The sequence below is a fragment of the Notolepis coatsorum genome (genome assembly GCF_963971535.1).
Source record: "Notolepis coatsorum genome assembly, chromosome: 2".
NCBI lineage: Eukaryota > Metazoa > Chordata > Actinopteri > Aulopiformes > Paralepididae > Notolepis > Notolepis coatsorum.
The window spans coordinates 4,186,953-4,206,573 of NC_140166.1; the positions used below are offsets into that span (position 1 = coordinate 4,186,953).

Consider the following 19,621-nt stretch of genomic DNA (forward strand, 5'->3'; position numbering starts at 1 on the left):
CCATCATACCGATCATATGCAGTTTGAGTTTTAACTGTAGCTTCTGTATATCCGAAATGCCATTGGATTTAACGTTAGTAGCTTAGCGGCCTGTATCTCGCCTTCCAGGAAATATACTAGACCAAATCCCTTATAACGCTTATATTCAAGACGCTATAAAATGAGAAAGTATTGGTGAAAAAATTATTTCTTTAAGCCATTTTGAAGGGACGGTTTATGGTGTCAATTGACAATGAGAATGGACAGATAGCAATACTATAAAGTATAGATTTAGCTCTACAAACAGCCCCACGGACTATGCAAATCTATTATGAAATGCTGGCCGTTTAGAGTGATATTAGACGGATCCAAGGAAGTGTTAACATCACTAATGTAAACAAGACGAAAGTCTTTCTCTGGTCTACATCCCCTTAACACTTTCAGTGCCCAGCAGGGGGCGCACATTTAGTGCTTGAATGCCCACCATCCACTTCAATGTTAGCATTCATATCGCCTAATCTATGTTTTAAATTATGGCTATGTGTCTAATCTGCCCGTCGCTTATCAATGACTCATTTTCCAGTCAACAATGTCGAAGCGGGTTGTTTTTTTATCGGTTCAGTTCCGTTTGATAGCATTTTGAAAAGCCCTCGTTTTCAAGGGGAAAAAAATTATCCGTGATAAACGCCCTGTACTGTAATATTCTAGAACGTTGTCATTTTTCGGCCTATTTATGAATCGTTTTCAAATAAACGCTAGATTATCGATAGTATATGTGTACGTATGCACGCTGGTGCCGCGAGCTGAAAATCGATTCTCTTAGTTCCTGATCGCTTGCACAGTCAAACAGCCATATCACATATAGGGGAAAAGCTTATATCTCCGTGAAAACAGGTCTGATTATCCTAAGACTGGTAAAATAGATTCCTTACCCGAGATCAGATGGTATCCAAATGGATTATTCCAATTCCTGATCGCCATTCCAAAAATCGATCCTACGCGTATATTGTAAAACACTGTGCTGAGGGTCCACAATGAATCTGATCGGCTCCGGTTACATGCGTGAGAAGTAAAATGTGGATTCCGGAGTTTTTTTTTCTCATCCATTTTCATTGAGTCCAATCCAAAAGGGTGCATTACCATCTGGGAGACGATAGGGGGCGCTTTTTCACATCTGAGCGCCTGGTGGGGCTGCTGTACCAACGGTAGACTCGGTTGATGAAATATGAATTCAAATCGCTAATAAAAAAAAAATCGCGATCGTGATGGGCATTCAGGGGGCGGGCTGATAACCCGAGATATCTCGCGATGGGCATTCAAAGTGTTAACAATTGTGTGTATTGAGCCGTACTGTATTGTACCCATTCTGCAATCTGTTAAAAAAATTTCATTCAATCAATCACCATTTTCAATTCATAATGAGTAAGTAATTCTTTGTGACTCAGTTGGTGTTGCTGATTGGTTCGAACACGGTATGTTTGTAAACAGCGAACATGTCTATTTAACACATTGTCTGCCACGCAGTATGCCCATCCTTATGCCCAGTCTGCCAGTGCTGTAACCCTATGGAGATGTTTACCTTCTTTGCAGGGCTATAACTTTTTAAATATTATAGCTATATCGACATTACTATGGCCCATTCAACATCGGGTATCTATCGTTCCGGATGTGGGAACGTTATATTTTTTCATTCATACATTGTTGTGTTAATACCGTCGAGAATATAAGTATGTTTTAAGGTTTTCTGCAGTAATTCCTAAAATGCGAGTTATAGGCCCTGACGCATATGATAAGATTATCGATTGGCATTTCTTTCCTATACACGCTATATTAAAAAATTCAAATGTATATGATCGGTATACATTATGGTTCATCATGCGTGAAGGAAAGGGGGGGGGGGTCGTTTATAATTCCTTGATCATCAGTAACGGCTTTATTTAGTATGGGTTGATATGTTGATCAGATGGATTGCCGTGAAATGAATAAACAATCGATGCTCCTTATGTCTAAAGGGTGATATCGGTACATTTATGCATATGTATTGGGAATGCCCCCCTGTTAAGATATTCTGGGAAGAAGTAACCACGCAATTATCAGAATTTCTTTTTCTGACCATACCTGTACTTCCTTCAGTATTGTTGCTGAATAATGTCTCTCAGTTATCACACTCTGTACATGTAAAGAGGCTAATCTTGTCCGGTCTTACGGCTGCCAAAAAGCTAATAGCATCACGTTGGATTCAACCGGAGAAAATGTGCCTGAAGGTATGGATTCTTACCTATCTTGATGTGATTTATTTAGAGATATCTACCGCACGAATCCTAGGTGTTAATGAAGCCAGCATAGCAATTTGGTCAGTTGTGGTGGAGAAAATAAAGCATAGCATATGAATTTGTAATCCTTGGTTTTAAACGAAATAATGGTTGGACTGTCCAAGGGGGGTCCTGAGGGGGGAGAGCGAGCAAGAGCATATGTATGTATTGTATTGTATTGTAATTATTATGTATATATCTTGTAATCTACATTTATATTGATTCAAATACTGGACTGTCATAGTCCTGTGATTTATTGTGGATTTTTACTGTTAATGTTTGTGTGTCTAGTATTATGTCATGTCAAAAATTGAAAATAAAAAAAAGTTTAAATATATATATAAACAATCGGGCTGAAAATAACGTTATATTCCTCTTACCGTTCGCCGATGAGACTGGAGGAAAAATATTCCAATTATTTGACGTCGATCTGCTAGATCAATTTCTTGTTTGTATGACGCAATAAACGCCGAAATCATATTGATTCTTGCGTTTCGAAAGCGATCCCATGCACTCGAGTGTGTATCTAGACCCACGTTACAAGATATTACTGCCGCAGGAATTTCCTCGATGCACCGAGCGCCACTTCCGGTTTGGCTTAGAGTGTAACTCGCCCGACATCCACCAGGCGGCGGTATTGAGGCGTTGCAATATCAGACAGAGTCCAGCTGCAGTCCCGGAGGGAGGCTGGATGAATTATGAATGCCATGGCGATTTTTTTTTTATATTGATCCCAAAAACGAGTTAACTCGTTTCTGGCACACAACGCATGGCGGGCAATAACGAGTATACTCGTTTTTGGCGTCCAATGTGTTAATGAGACATTTAATGTCCATTTTCGCTTTCAGCCAGGACATGCAAACGTGTAATGCTATTATAAATGGCACAAAAGCAGCAAATCTCTTACGTTACAATTAGATTGTATGTAGCCCTGACCCTAACTCATCATCCTGCAGAAAAACATTTACCCCATTTCTTGTTTGATTGAGGTCCATATCTCTTGGCTGCCATGGACGCCTTGTCGATGATGTGGACTCTGAAACCGACACCTTCAGAGAGGCGAAGCAGCTCCCTGTGTGTCTGACACAAAAACACAACAACATATAAACACAACATAACGACAGTCGACAACACAATGTGAAGACCAGCAAGTACAAGTAACAACAATAGTTCTACATGCCGGCAAGATAATAATAATAATAATAATGACTTGGATTTATATAGCGCTTCTTCACGTATTATATATAGAATTGTGTTACTGCAGGCGAGTGGGTCTAACTCTACAGAGAACGGAGTAGCACTGTGACAGTATGTATATATCGTATGTGTGTGTGTTGTACCTGACTGGCCAGCTCTCTGGTGGGTGCGATGATGAGGGCTCGGAGGCCCTGATTAGTCGGCTGTTGGAGTTGAGCAAGCAGCGGCAAGCAGAAGGCCAGAGTCTTCCCTGACCCAGTTGGAGCACACGCTAGCACCTCCCGCCCCTAAAACACACAACAACCAATCAGCTAGCACCTCCCGCCCCTGAAACACACAACAACCAATCAGCTAGCACCCCCCGCCCCAAAAACACACAACAATTAATCAGCTAACACCACCCACCTCTGAAACACACAAAAACCAATCAGTACACCAACCTAGGGCTACCGCGGTATTGATTTTTTCCTTACCGCACAAATTTGCGAAGCTATTGAAACCGCAGCGGTAACAAAAAATTTAAAAACATTTACTGCATTTTATTTTAGTAGTCTATTCTTTATAGCATATAGCCTGCCTCTAGTCTAAATGTCTATCTTTAGAGGATGACTTTGCAGCATGAATATTGTTTTATATCTGCAAACAGCTCCAGCCTCCACTGTCTGTGTGTATACTCTGCTTTGGTCAAATCACATTCAGCATTGCCATCTTCCCAGTGTTGTTATGAAGCATGATAGCTAATTAGCCAATGTTCAGCTGCAAACACGAATAATGTCAATTATGTTATAAGACAAGAGCTATCTGTAGCTACTGCTAGCCGGCTAGATGACGTTAGACAATGCATCATGTATTAAATAAAGTGAACTATTTAGTTTACTGGGTCGTTAAAACAGTGAGCTAACGTGAGCTACCTAGGTCTCATGCTGCCGCATTCCTATCATTCTTAAACTGAAATGCGCATTTGTTGATATCAGGAGCTATCAGTAGCTAGCCAGTTAGACAACGCCTCATCAGTGATGCCATTGTAATCTGATTACTTTTCCCCGAAAATAGTAATCTAACGCGTTAATCTTTAAAAGCCAGTAATCTGATTGCAGTTACTTGTCCAAGTGGCTGTGCATTACTATTTCGTTACTATCTCATCATAAATTCATAATGCAGGCGGAATGCAGTATTTTATTTCGTTTTCGACAGTCAAAAATACATTTTGAGCTGTTTTTCTTATTTGGGAGTGACGTGGTGTGGCAGTGAAAGGGTTAAATACAAGAATGTGTCCCGCGGCGTGACTGGTCCCTCTGTCTGTGAGTGACTCTGCTTTGGTCCAATCACATTCCCCATCCACAGTCTGCGAATCAGAGGCAGAGTAGGGCGGGTCTTCACAGCACGTCATGTGACATATGCGCCAATCGTGTGACAGCAGGGCTCCGTCGTCGGAGAATTCCACCCCAAAACGCTTGGCAAAATTAAAAGTGAAACCGCAAGATGACTTTTGCGGTTTCTGTTCAGAATTCCACCCCAAAACGCTCGTCTAAACGTAGCCTCAATCACTACTTCACGGCGGAGGAAACAAAATACTGTCTACCGCTAAAAACAGCACATCCAATTGCATTGAAAGCATCTGGAATCACAACACTAGCCGACGCTTCAACTAGGTACAGGAGGGTTGATGGTGGCAGAGCAAAAGCTCTTATTTGCCAGATTTACAGTTAATTTACATGTTAAAGAGAGACTGATTGTATGTTTATAGAGAGACATTTATAAAAACAATTTAATAGTTACAGTTGATATAATTGAATAGTTCAGCCTGCATTTGTTAGATGTGATACACTGGTTTTGTAAAACCACTGGCTGGCTGCTCTAATGCTGTGAGCATCATAGACTGTTGCTTTACCATACTTGATGGTACAGAAGCTGAAGCACTAGTTTAACAATTTACGTTATGTGCAGAGAAACAAGTTAAAAACAATTTATGCACTTTCAATAAAGCGTTTAAAAAAAAACTGTTGGGGGAACGACGACGACTTCGTAACCTAGTTACTTTCAAAGTAACTAAGTTACTCTGATAATCAAGTAATCAGTAAAGTAACTTAGATTACTTTTTTAAGGAGTAATCAGATCACTGCGCCTCATGTATTAAACAAAAAATAGTTGACTGTGTAGTTTTGTTTAAACAGTAACGTTAGCTCTGTAGCTCACGAGCGATAGCTAGTTAGCCAACGCTAGCCAGCACTTGCGAAATGAATACCAAACTGATTATATCAAACGTTGATATCAGGAGCTATCAGTAGCTAGATAACATTAGACAACGCCTCATGTATTAAACAAAAGTGAATAGATGACTGGGCCATTTTGTTTAATGCTTGTTAAATGTTGAAAGAGGAGCTCTGAGGATGGTGCTCATGCACTCGAGGGTTTGTTTACAATATGCCACGGTCTGGGAGGGGGAGGAGGAGGAGGAGGAGGAGGAGGGGCAAGACGGTCAGCAGAGTGTGGCTGTGAGAGAAAAAAAATTATCCGTCCTTGTTTGCGTCCCAGCAAAGATTTCTGTCCGTCCCAAATCAATATTTGATCGTCCAGGGCAGGGGTTCCCAAACTTTTCAGGCCGGGGCCCAGAAAATAAGGCGTCAGAGAGCCGCGGCCCAATGCACATCGTCTGGCGTTTTTTTTTTTTTTTTTTTTGCCAGGCGACCGATTTTTTAAGCCAAATATCACTTCAATCCTATTAAGTTAGTTCAAGTTAGTTATTCATTTATATGTGCTATTTATGAGAGGGCTAACTTGTTGCAAAATAATAATGATAATAATAATAGCCTCATTAAAATACTATTGTTGCTTCGGTTGTTTTCAGCGTTTTATGTGCATAATCTGTTATTTAGTTTGAAATGTTGGTTGAAATAAGTAGATTTTTCGTTTTTGTTTATTTATTAAGTTAATATAAAACCATATAGTCACATTTTAGAATACAATAGAATAGAATTTTAGAATACAACTAGAAACACTGTCCTGGCCTGCTTCTAAGTTCAGTGGCCTGAAAAAAAAATTTAAATAAAAAAAATAAAAAATTAAAAAATTAAAAATAAAAAAATATTTTTTTTTATTTATTTTTTTATTTTATTTTTTAAATCATCTCGCGGCCCACCCGTGGCTGCTCGCGGCCCACCTTTGGGTCGCGACCCCGACTTTGGGAACCACTGGTCCAGGGGACGGCGGGACATCGTTAGTCCCGACCCCTCCTCCTTTTTTTCTCCTCTTCTTCTTCTTATTCTTATTATTCTAAAAAACAGCAGTGATGCGGTATTCAGCTTAACTCTGCGGTGGCCGTGATGTAACAGCAATACCGCGGTAATGCGGTAACCGCGGCAGCTCTACACCAACCCTGAAACAACAACAACTCTGACTGTAGTCTATGTACTCACATGCATCATCAGCGGTATGGCTTGCATCTGGATGGGTGTGGGCGTGGTGAGACCAGCGTCGCGGAGGTTCTGAAGGACCCGGGGGTTCAGACGGTACTCAGATTGCAGCTCCTGAAACGTGCACAGCGGCTCGGGCACGTCATAGCCGTGCACATTTATCCGGTGCTGTGCACGAATGCGATTCACCTTCAGACACAGAAACAAAGAAGACGTTAGGCTCGTTTAGAGACGAGTTGAATCGGCCCAGTTTAGAGCACATTGCATGATGGTTAGATTTTTTTTTTTTTTTTTTATCCACTTTCTCCTTATTTTTCTATTTTTCTCCCATCCCAATTTCGTATAGCCAATTCTCCCCTCCCCTGTCTTGAACGTTGCTAGACTATGCCTCCCACTGGTCGGCTGTAGTGAGGATAGAAGCCTTGCATCACGTGTCCCCTCCGGTACATGAGGAGGCAGCCTGTCGCATCTTTTCACCAGACAGCGTGGACTCTGTGGCGAGGAGTAACGAGTGGGAGGCTCACGCTGCCCCCGATACTTCCTGTCTCTGCTGTACAGGCGTCACCCAACCGACCTGTAGGAGTCGCTGTCCACAACGTCCAATCCCCACCCATCGACTTTCCACCCGCTACCTAGGGATGGGTATCGTTAGGATTTTATCGATACTACTACGCTTATCGATACTGCTTAACGGTTCGGTACTTTATCGATACTCTTATCGGTTCTTTTTTTATTTTGCAAAAAAAAATAAAAAATTATTAAGAACAGAATCGACATTGCTTTATTATATAACTATATTACTGCACATGGCTACTTTTTTTTATCAATTAATACAAGCAGTCAGATAAATTAACTATTTTGGGACTTTCTATTTTATTTAGAAAGTTCTTAAATCAGAATGTCCCACCCAATACCCAGCTGTTAAAAACGGTTCAATACTCCATGTTATTAGTAGAGGCTGTGACACTGTCATCCTTCCTCTAGCTGCTAGGGTGAAGGGACTTTGGGCTTGCTGGGACCGGTGGTGGTAGAGGGAGGAGGGGTGGGCTGAGACATGGTGGCTGCAGCCTCAGCTTGAAGATCTTTCATCTTTCTAATATATTTGTAGCTAAACAATTAGCTAAGCAATTATATTTTATTTATTAGCCTATTGTAGTGACTACATTATGGTTCGTGTTCTCCTCTTACTGTGTTGTGTAGTGGGAGGGAACTACTGATCTGGCACCGCGGCCAGAGGGGACAGTTATTGCGGTTGCACTTGCTGTTGTGATCTTTACTGTTCTGGCGATATACATGTGCTCTTGTTCTGTATTGACTGAAGTTGTCTTGTGTATTAAACAAGCATTACGTTGCCTACGATTATTCCTTTTTCCTCCGGCACTACACTATTCATAATAATTCATTATTAGCCTAGCTAACTCCGTATCTTGGCTTACCTGCAGTGGACGTGGATGCAGATGGAACACTGCAAGCAAAGCAGTCAAAAAGGGCGCATTTCTGCAGACTAATGTTATGTTTTGACAACAGATGTTTTGACAAATTGCTTGTATTGCCACCCTTACTGGCAAATGTTTTATTGCACTTGTGGCAACGTGCAGTCGACTTTCGTAAAGTGTACCCAGACTTTCGAGCGCTTTGCTCTCTCCGCCATGACGAGCGCAGAGCTCAGTCTGTGTGCTGCGCTGCAGCAGCACGGAGCCACTGACTGGCACCTCCCTTAAGCAGGGCTGTACGCTAAGCTTTTTCACTAGGGGCACACTTGCCCCTAAATGAGAAATTTAGGGGCAAAGAATATTTTTTAGGGGCAAATTTTTAAATAACTATTTTACCATTATAATAGGGCTGGGCGATATGGCCTCTAAATGATATCGCGATATTTTTTGGCCATATCACGATACACGATATATATATCGCAATATTTTGACATTTCCTCTAAAGCACTTAAAAATGCTTGATTTTGGTGCATACAGTCACGCCAATATGATGATTATAATAAGTCCCTGCAACATATGTTTGCATTATTAAACCATGAAGATGCTTTAAAAAATAATTTAATGAAAATGTACTAAGAGTAGTCTACTGACACACTAATAAAAAATGTATTTACATCTAAGACCATTTATATAAAAACTTTTGGGTGCCTTTTTTTTGCACAGTACTGTGTTTTCTATCCACTTTAGCAAAACACACACACACATATATATATATATACACACACACTACTGTGAGAAAATAATAATCACACACACAAAGGGATAATGGCTTATAGCAGACTTAATGATTTTAGAATATTTCAGATAATGAAATTAAATGTTTATATCATCAACTATCCAGTTAGTATTTATACTGTCTGTAACGTTTGGCTACTTTAAATCATTGAATGTAGAGAGAGCTGTACTGTATTGTACCCATTCTGCAATCTGTTAATAAAGTTTTCAATCAATCAGAGCGAGAGAGAGAGCGAGAGAGAGGGGGCGAGAACGAATGAGAGAGCCAGCCCCCCCCCCCCCCCGGGTTTTGTTCTAGGTTTGCGTTTTGATCGTCTAAGCTGCCGTAGGTGATGACGTCACACTCGAATGTAAACAGGAAGCGTTTAACAGACGGAGATGGAAAGTGGATGATATACAGTAACAGAAACGAATAACCAATAAATATGAAGTTATGTTTAAACTTCTGTTGTCAAGCGTTGTAAATATAACCCACCCCCTTTCCTCCCGAATGGAACTAGTGTTGTGGAGTCCGCTTTGACTGGTGTCCAGGGTTAGCAGCAGCTAACGCTAGTTAGCTTAGCATAATCCTAATGGATACCGTGGATAGCAGCTAACGTTAGCCCATTGCTCGTGTCAATCAAATTGCATGTTATTAAAGGTCCGCGCTGGTCTGTCTAATGAAATTACAACCGCAACATTATGCCCTGGTTGTAGGCTAATGTTTTATCCAATTTGTATGGATTAATTTAGGAGTGAAATGCGAATGAAGGGTTGCAATCACTACTCGCAAGCTTGCCCCCAGATGATATTTTCCACTCGCACCGGCCAGATTAGGGGGCAATTTGCGACGAGATGCTCGCAGTGTACAGCCCTGTTAAGTACCCGTGTGTGTATGTGTGAGTGTGAGCGGCTCGCGACGAGTGTGTGCAATAATGGCTCGCTGCGGCTCGCTTCTCGTGCAGAGACAGAGAGAGGAGAGATAGTTCGCAACGTTTAAATTCCTCGAAAAAAAAACTCATAGTAATAATAATTTCTAGAGTATCGATAGCAGTACCAATAACGTCGGAGCTTATAAATACTCAGTTTTTTTCTAATTTAGTACCGGTTCCCGTTTAGAACCGGGGTCCGGGGGGCATCCCTACCTCTGCCAATTGAGATAGTATGATGACTGGCCCAAGCCGCAGGCAATGCTGACTCGGGGAGTCGAGACCGGAGTCTCTTGCATTGGTGACAGGGTACAAAATAGTTACACGCCCAGCGCCACTGGCTTGTAGATTTATTCTTTGGCGATTAGAATTTAAGGTCTGCCCGCCACCTGGCCGCGGCTAACAAAATACACTGCATCTACCGCTTCTCCTCCGCTCCAATCCACTCCCTCCAGGCCGCTCACAGTGGTTTAACACTGATGTAATATACATGTAGTACAATGCCAAAGCAACAGATGGCGATGTACAAACATGAAGGCCATTTTCAACCAATGAGAAGGGTGAACCTGTGATATCCTGTTCAGGCTTTGTCACTCACATCCTGTTTTGACGCCATTGTTGTTGTCGTTAGCTTACATGCTAACGTTAATGGCAGCGACCATAGCATTGTGGCTAGGCTAGCTATCATCGCTTAATAGAGCTAGTGAATGGATAAACAACGTTATTTAACATTGCAGAATGGGTACAATTACAATGCGGCTCAATACAAACAATTGTTAAGGGGCCCAGGGGGTGTAGACTGTTGTAGTTTGAGCTAATTTACACCATGCTCCAAAAAGAAGAAAAAAAATCTGCCGAGCGATGTGACGCGGGGAGCGCTCGATTCAAGGTGAGCGGTGAGCGACTTGGGGGCGGGGTCAACATGAGCGATTAGCGGAGCAATTCGTTTCCTTATATCGCTTCCTCCAGGGTTCCAACTTGTGTTGACAAAATGCAACCCTGTTCAGCTACAGGGAATCAGCGCTCTCTCTCTAGACTAGAAAGGTGCACTCAGTAGAGCACAGAGTATTATATGTAATAATAACACATGGCGATATACTAAAAAGCTATTTATTTTTGGCTAGTAAAAAATCTGCCCGGCTGGTACTTTTAAAAATCTACCAGCCAAATGGCTGGTAAGTCAAAAAGTTAAGTTTGTTCCCTGATTGGTGATGAGCGCAATCTCCGCTACGCCACCCAGCCGCCCCGCATGATGGTTAGAATTCTGTCTGACTTGCTCTGGAGAACCGTCTGCATGAGGAAATCTCATGGGACCAGGGCTTGACATTAACTAACTTACACACACACACACACACACACACACACACACACACACACACACACACACACACACACACACACACACACACACACACACACACACACACACACACACACACACACACACACACACACACACACACACACACACACACACACACACACACACACACACACACACACACACACACACACACACACACACACACACACACACACACACACACACACACACACACACACACACACACACACACACACACACACACACACACACACACACATCACTACGACTCTAAAACGGTGCCGCTGCACGGTCTACCCGCCAAAGTGGCTGGTAAGAGTGACAGAGTTACACGCCACTGCCAAATTATACCCGCATTTGGCGAGTGTTAATGTCAAGCCCTGCATGGGACTCAGAGAGCAAGAGGCTACAGTTGCTCTTCATCAACTGTACCTGATAAATGATGGGAAATTACTTGAACCTTATGTGACTACCACCTGCTACCTCTGCTCCGTCTACCTACCACCTGCTACCTCCATCTACCACCTGCTACCTCCGTCTACTACCTGCTACCTCCGTCTACCACTAACCGTCTTTTTATTATTATGTACCCTACTACTATGCTACTCTTGCTAATATGTCTATACTACTATGTACTCAAGAGTGTAACACTCAAGCTTGATACTATTTGACGAACAATGACACTGGCCCTTAGCTGCCAGAGATGTACCCCTCCTGGTGACTGGTTCACAATCTGTAAGTCGCTTTGGCTAAAAGCGTCAGCTAAATTACTAAATTGTAAATTGTCATATAGAAGCCAACTAATCATATATAAGCAGACTTATATAGAAACTGACTTACAATTCTCATCCTATTGGATTCTTATTATTGTATTATTGCATTATTGCACAATCGTTGCGGGCAAGACCCCCCGCATTTCACTGTATGCTTGTATGCCGTGACAAATAAAACTCTTGACTTGACTTGACTCATATTAGAAACTGACTAATCATATCAAATCTGACTAACCATATAGAAGCCGACTTATAGGGAAGCCGACTAATCATATAGAAGCTGACTAATCGTATAGAAGCTGACTAAACATATAGAAGCTGACTAATCATATATACACTGACTTGCTCAAGCTACACAGGGTATCAAACCCCTAACCGTGCCTTGCCCTACCCACTGAGCTACACAGGGTATCAAACCCCTAACCTTGGTAGCGCCTTGCCCTACCCACTGAGCTACACAGGGTATCAAACCCCTAACCTTGGTAGTGTTAGTGCCTTGCCCTACCCACTGAGCTACATAGGGTACCAAACCCCTAACATTACTCTACCTGTTCCTGGTGAAGCTGCTTCAGTCTCTTCAGGGACGTCTCCTTCCCTTCCTGCTGGAGGCTCTTGGTCTTCCTCTCCAGACAGGAAGTCCACCGGATTCCATCACCGTCACTTTCAGTCACTTCCTGTGGTGGATTATCACCTGATGCAGCGACATCAAAGACTTTAAAACACACTGAAGGCCAACAACATCAAATACATTGAACCAGGGTTTCGACTAGCAATAATAAAAAAAAATCTAATTTACTGGCCAAATGTGCGGCCATATAGAAATGCATAAAAACATGGTTAGGGGAAGTAAATCACAATTACTTATCGGTCACAGGAGTGTTCAATAAAGACTAACTAACACATTAGTTCACAGTAGGGGTGGGACAATACATCGATCCAGATCGATATATCGATCTATTATCAATGATCAAATAGGATCGATGCAACGTTAAAAGATCGATTCATATTGCGATACTCTTATTTTGAAAATCCCCTCGTGAGCATATCCGCCAGGCTGGCTGCAACAACAACAGTGGCTCAGCGTGTGTAGACGTTAGACAACATTGCTTCAGAGTCCGCCTATTTTGCCCGAAATAAGTGCCTGTTGTTTTTTTTCCCCACAAGGGGTCAAATGCATCTAACATGCTTTCCATCCTCGCCATTCCTTTATGCCCACGTCGCGTTAAATACCGAAATTAACGTTGCGTTAGCGTGAGCTAACTAAGCTAAGCTGATAGAGAGAGCAGCAGAGGTCTACTAGGGACTGGGAAGGAGGGGGGATAGCCCCACTAACAGGATCTGGCCGGTACTGCACCTTCTGACTCCCAATATGCCTTTTCCAGCCAAAATACAGCGCTGTGATAGGATATTAACTATTTCAGTGCCACTCACGAGATTTCTCGTGTTTTTTTTATAGGTGGTTGCTAGCCACTCACGAGATTTCTCTGATTTTTTTTTTTTTTTTTTTTTTGCGATCTGAAAAATTATTGCATCACCCGAGCCTACCCGAGTATAGCCGAGGGGCGCCGACGATCACTGTGGAAAAAAGCGCCCCCTGTCGTCTCCCAGATGACATAAGTGATTTTGGAATGGACTCAATGAAAATGAATGGGGAAAAAAATCCGGTACTCCACATTTTCCAGTTCACTGATCCAGCCGGGGTTACCACAGTTCATTCTGGAGCCTCAGATCCCCGCGGATCATAGAGATCTACTGTGTCGCGTTGGATCCATACACTTATCGATTTTTTCGAATGGTGATCAGGAATTGGAATATACCAGTTGGATACCATCTGATGTCAGGTAAGGACTCTGTGTTATCAGTGGTAGGATAATCAGAGTAAGTTTGATGAAGTTATAAGCTGTTTTGTGAAATGTCTTCTTTCGTTTTCATTGTAAAAGGCCGAGAGGAAATCAACAGGGCGATTATCAGTGCGCGGCCGTAATGTGCGTGCGTGCGTGCACGTATAATATTGATCATCTAGCGTTTATTTGAAAACGATTCATAAAAAGGCCGACGAATATCAACGTTGTGGAATATTCCACTAAAAGACGATTTTCATAGAATGCTCCAGAATGAGCTGTTTTTTATATCAAAACGGGGGCTTTTCTAACTGCTCTGAAACGGAAACGACGCGATAAAAAAAGAATCTGCCTTCACAGCACTGACTGGAAAATAGTATTTGATAATGCGATGGGCAGATTAGACACATAGCCATAATTTAAAACATAGATTAGGCGATATTAACGTTAACATTGGCGCGGATGGTGGCATTCAAGCGGTAAAACGGAAAACCAGGCATGGCATTGAAAGAGTTAATATTGGAAAAAAAGGAAAAACGAACCAAAAACAGTGAACAGGAGGTCTATTTGTATTAAAAACAATAGATTGTTTTTCATTTAAATGTCTGGAAGAGATCAACAATAAAAATGTCATGATATTTCCATTGCCTTTTTTTGTTGTTGATTTAAATGTTACTGATTGTGTTAAATGGGCATATAATATTGTCTCATATCGATCGCAGGCACCTGAATCGAATTGTATCGTATCGTGGCAGACGTTGTGATATCGGAAGATATCGTATCGTTGTCCAAAGAATCGATATCGTATCGTATTGTGATGAAACTGGTGATTCCCACCCCTAGTTCACAGCATTATGGTTAGATATAGTCAAGTAGATAAACACATATCTGTGTTAAATGAGATAAATGAGAAAACAGAAAACATCAAGACTTCACCTCTCGCTTGCTCTTCTTCCTCCTCATCTTCCTCTTTCTTCTCCTCCTCCTCCTCTTCCTTCTTCTTCTTCCTGCCACGTCCCTCCTCCACCTGCTTCCTCTTCACTCCTCTCTCCATCTCCTCCTCTCCACCAGCCTCCCTCTCTGCTCCGGAGCCACTCTGCACTCCATGGCTTTGGGCCGCTGCACCAAAATAGTCGATCCCCGAGAGCAGCTGGCAGACTGCCGAGCTGCCGGTAGCTTTCATCGCCTTCAGACGTAGAGAACAGATTTAGACAATATTGATATGCATGTATATATACATACCAACACAGCAGTGAGAAGAATCAAGGCAAGGTGCTCAGAGGCCTTGTATATTTTGCCCTCTGTCTCACTTTGTCTCACTTCATTTAACCCTTTCACTGCCACACGACAGAAGGTTAACACTTTACTATCACACAACCGAGGGTTAACCGGCTGTTGTGTGGCAGTGAAAGGGTTAACCTTCTGTGTATTGTCGCAGTGAAAGGGTTAACCGTTTTGGTAGTGCGGCAGTGAAAGGGTTATGTTGGCATGCCCCATCATATTCATTGCCCAGTGTATGGCTACGCCACCCTAACCTAACCCAACTTTAGACTAGCGGGGCTATTGAATGAATGAATTAATTATTTTATTTCGAATGTTAACAAATAAATAAACAAACAAATAATTTTTCGAACATTTTTACAAATAAACAAACGAAAAGGATAGGTTTGAAGCCGAAGGCTTATAGAGCAACCCACCCCTAATTCAAAAAACAAATTCAAAAAAGTTAACACTTTAACTGCCGAAAATGCCGGAACTCGTCATTCCCCGCCATGCTCAAGTTGCCGAGGACGCCGTAACTCGTCTTTGATATCAATATTTCAAAAATCTGTGATCGAAATCATATTTCCGTTCCGGAGCCTTGACACACAGTGCTGATCTCCTCTCAACCCTCTAGCGGTTCAAGAGCGCCATCTGGTGGCCGATCGGCAGATCGAAACCGGATATCAACCTTTAACCCGGCAGGACTCACTCCATATGGGGTCCGGGCACTCGCTAATGTTAGAGAGACTCTGTCTTCACACAGTGAACATCGATCGGTGGAAATAACTCGAAAAAACAACATGATTTGGACGTATATACTATTATACAACCTGGAAATAGATCGGGCATTTCAACATCCCATAATCGAAAACTGTCTACTCCACGCTGATCGCCCAACGGCCCGAGGAGACTGGGGTGAGTTTTAGCGTGTAGTATTACCGTGTTCGATATAAACTGCTATGATGAACATATGACCCACATTAGATGAATGGTATAACGTTGCCCACTGAATTATAAACGCCCCCTCGCCCATCCGGTCAACATCAGATGACGTGTAGTAAATTCTAGAAGTACGTCCAGCTGAAATTTTTGATCTCGCACAGATTCCTACCAAACTGTATTTGATCATCAATATAATGCATTTGGGGCTATAAATCACATTCTGGAGAAAACTGCAGAAAGAGATGAAAACACTTATACTTTAGACCATATTTTAGTATGAATATGTGAATGAAAAAGTTTAACGTTGCTACACCATAAACAATACATATAGGACATTGAATGGGCCCTAATAATGGCAATCTAGCAATAGAATTTAAAAAGTTATAGCCCTGCAAAGAAGGGGAACTTCTCCATGTTAAATAGAGCTGGCAAGGGATGGTATATCATGAATTTAACCTTGGGCAATCAAAGTGTTAAAGTTTTCAAAATATAACAAACAAAAATAAATCTAAAATCTTAAATCAACAAAAACCGATCAAGAAAAGAACAAAGCGAGGCTATTCTTTGTCAACATGTAACTTTTGTCTAAGCATCTAGAGATACATACACGTCATAAGCATGGAGACATAGCTACATACACATCGCAAGCATGGAGACATAGCTACATACACATCACATCTGATCACAAGCACAGAGACATAGCTACATACACATCACAAGCACAGAGACTGATCATAAGCACAGAGACATAGCTACATACACATCACATCTGATCACAAGCACAGAGACATAGCTACATACACATCACATCTGATCACAAGCACAGAGACATAGCTACATACACATCACAAGCACAGAGACTGATCATAAGCACAGAGACATAGCTACATACACATCACATCTGATCATAAGCACAGAGACATAGCTACATACACATCACAAGCACAGAGACATAGCTACAGTGCATACACATCACAAGCACAGAGACATAGCTACATACACCCCCACCTGTCTGAAGAAGTCCACCATCATCCCTGTACCCAAAAAATCTACGCCCGCTTGCCTCAACGACTACCGCCCTGTAGCCCTCACCTCCATAGCCATGAAGTGCTTTGAGAAGCTAGTGAAGGGCTACATCTGTTCCTCCCTCCCCATCAACCTGGACCCTCTGCAATTTGCATATCGCCCCAACAGGTCCACGGAGGACGCCATAGCCCATGTGCTGCACACAGCAGCATCACATCTGGACAAGAGGAAGGGGAACTATGTGAGAATGCTGTTCATCGACTACAGCTCAGCATTCAATACCATAGTCCCCTCCAAACTCATAGCCAAGCTCAGGGACCTGGGCTTGAACTATGACCTGTGCCAGTGGGTCCTGGACTTCCTGACGGGCAGACCCCAGGTGGTAAGAGCCGGCAACTGCACCTCCTCATCCATCACGCTCAACATAGGGGCCCCCCAGGGCTGTGTTCTGAGCCCCCTCCTCTACTCCCTGTACACACATGACTGCGTAGCACAGCGGAACAACAACACCATCATCAAATTTGCTGATGACACAGTAGTGGTGGGCCTGATCTCTGCCAACGACGAAAGGGCCTACCTGGAAGAGGTAGAGAACCTGTCACAGTGGTGTCAGGAGAACTGCCTCTCCCTGAACGTCAGCAAAACAAAAGAGATGATTGTGGACTTCAGGAGGTCGGGGGTCAAGGACTACAGCCCCCTCAGCATCGACGGGGCACCAGTTGAGAGAGTGAACAGTTTCAAGTACCTCGGAGCCCACATATCCGAGGACTTGACATGGACCACACACATTGACAGTGTTGTGAAGAAGGCACGACAACGCCTCTACTTCCTCAGGCGCCTAAGGAAGTTCCAAGTCAGTCAGAAGATCCTTAGGAACTTCTACTCATGTACAATAGAGAGCATCCTGACCGGCAACATCACCTCCTGGTTTGGGAATAGCACTGCACAAGACCGTAGCAGACTACAAAGAGTGACACGTTCAGCCGAACGCACAATTAGAGGGGGGCTTCCCACCCTCCAGAACATTTACAACAAGCGGTGCAAGGGGAAGGCTAAGAGAATTATTAAGGACTCGAGCCACCCGAACAACTGCCTCTTTGAACTGCTGCCGTCAGGCAAGCGATACCGGAGTCTTATGGCGAGCACAGAAAGACTCAGAAGGAGCTTCTATCCCCAGGCCATCAGGCTGCTAAACGAACAATAATCGCTAAACGAACAATAATCACTATGCAACAACCATCAAATGCACACAGCACACACACCCACACGCACACACACACTCACTCAAACAAACAACACACTGCAGCACCCACTCTCCACACTTTAGATCACACAAACACACTTACACTTTATATTTATTGATAAAGGATTTGCACTACAACTCGTACACCTACTGTGAATTGTACCTAAACTGCACCTTGTCCATTTATGCCTTGCACTATATAGTATTGTATATTAGTACACTGCACAGTATTGTATATTGTATGGTAACTACGTCTACGAACATTGTACATATGTCTAAACTGAACACTGTGACCTCTTTTTTTTTTCTTCTAATTTTTACTATGTTTTTATTTCATACTTATCTTGTCATGCACAGTCTCTGGAGCGCAACAGTAAGAAGCATTTTGTACAAAAGTATTCTGTACTTCTGTATGACAACTATTAAAGAAACTTGAAACTTGAAACACATCACAAGCACAGAGACATAGCTACATACACATCACAAGCATGGAGACATAGCTACATACACATCACAGAGACATAGCTTAGCTACAATGATGGGTATAACTGAACCCCAACAAACCAAACCAGAGAAAAACGGTTGCGGGTTGGCATATTTCGCTATTTTAAATTGTCTGAATGTGAGAAGAGAGTTGTGTCCAGTCCTGGGCTAAAACGTAACCATCGTCTCCACGTTGTTATGGCACAGGTATCTAAGGCTAACCCTGTGTTAGCTAAGGCTAAGTCTGTCCATTTAACGCGACGTTACCTTAAATCGCTCGGCATCTTTTCCAAACCGCTTCAGGTTGAATTTGGCTCCAGAACCAAGTTTCCGAAACAAATCCACAGAGTCCATGTTGTCAGAACCGAGACACAACACCACAGAACGAACGCAACGTGCGTTTCTTCTTTTTTCCGGGTATCCTCCTTTCTTCTTCTTCTTGGGCTTCCAGCAGACAAAGTGCAGCCAGCTCTCTCCTGCCAGTGCCACCTACCGGCTAGACGGAACACGTTCCACAAGTTAGTTATCAAGTCAAGTCAAATTTACATGTTTCAATGTACGTTTTTACGCAGCCTGTAGATGATTACGAGCCAAATAACCACTTTTAGTGCTATTTATCACTCGAAGAACAGCAGGCATTTGCACACACCCCACCCCCTGCTAAATAA

The 19,621-nt window shown here is 42.6% G+C and overlaps 1 protein-coding gene across 1 annotated transcript in view; it reads right to left on the reverse strand.

The window, feature by feature from the left end:
• ddx52 (DEAD (Asp-Glu-Ala-Asp) box polypeptide 52) overlaps positions 1–19,376 on the reverse strand; it is a 116,461-nt gene extending 97,085 nt beyond the window's left edge. Inside the window, exons 1-6 of the mRNA XM_084338033.1 lie at positions 19,221–19,376; positions 14,933–15,182; positions 12,704–12,846; positions 6,905–7,090; positions 3,632–3,775; positions 3,260–3,371 (exon numbers count right to left, since the gene is read on the reverse strand). Coding sequence (XP_084194159.1) covers positions 3,260–3,371; positions 3,632–3,775; positions 6,905–7,090; positions 12,704–12,846; positions 14,933–15,182; positions 19,221–19,307 — 922 coding nt within the window. The 5' untranslated portion in view covers positions 19,308–19,376. The remainder of the gene's footprint in view (positions 1–3,259; positions 3,372–3,631; positions 3,776–6,904; positions 7,091–12,703; positions 12,847–14,932; positions 15,183–19,220) is intronic.
• Between the last annotated feature and the right edge of the window lie 245 nt (positions 19,377–19,621).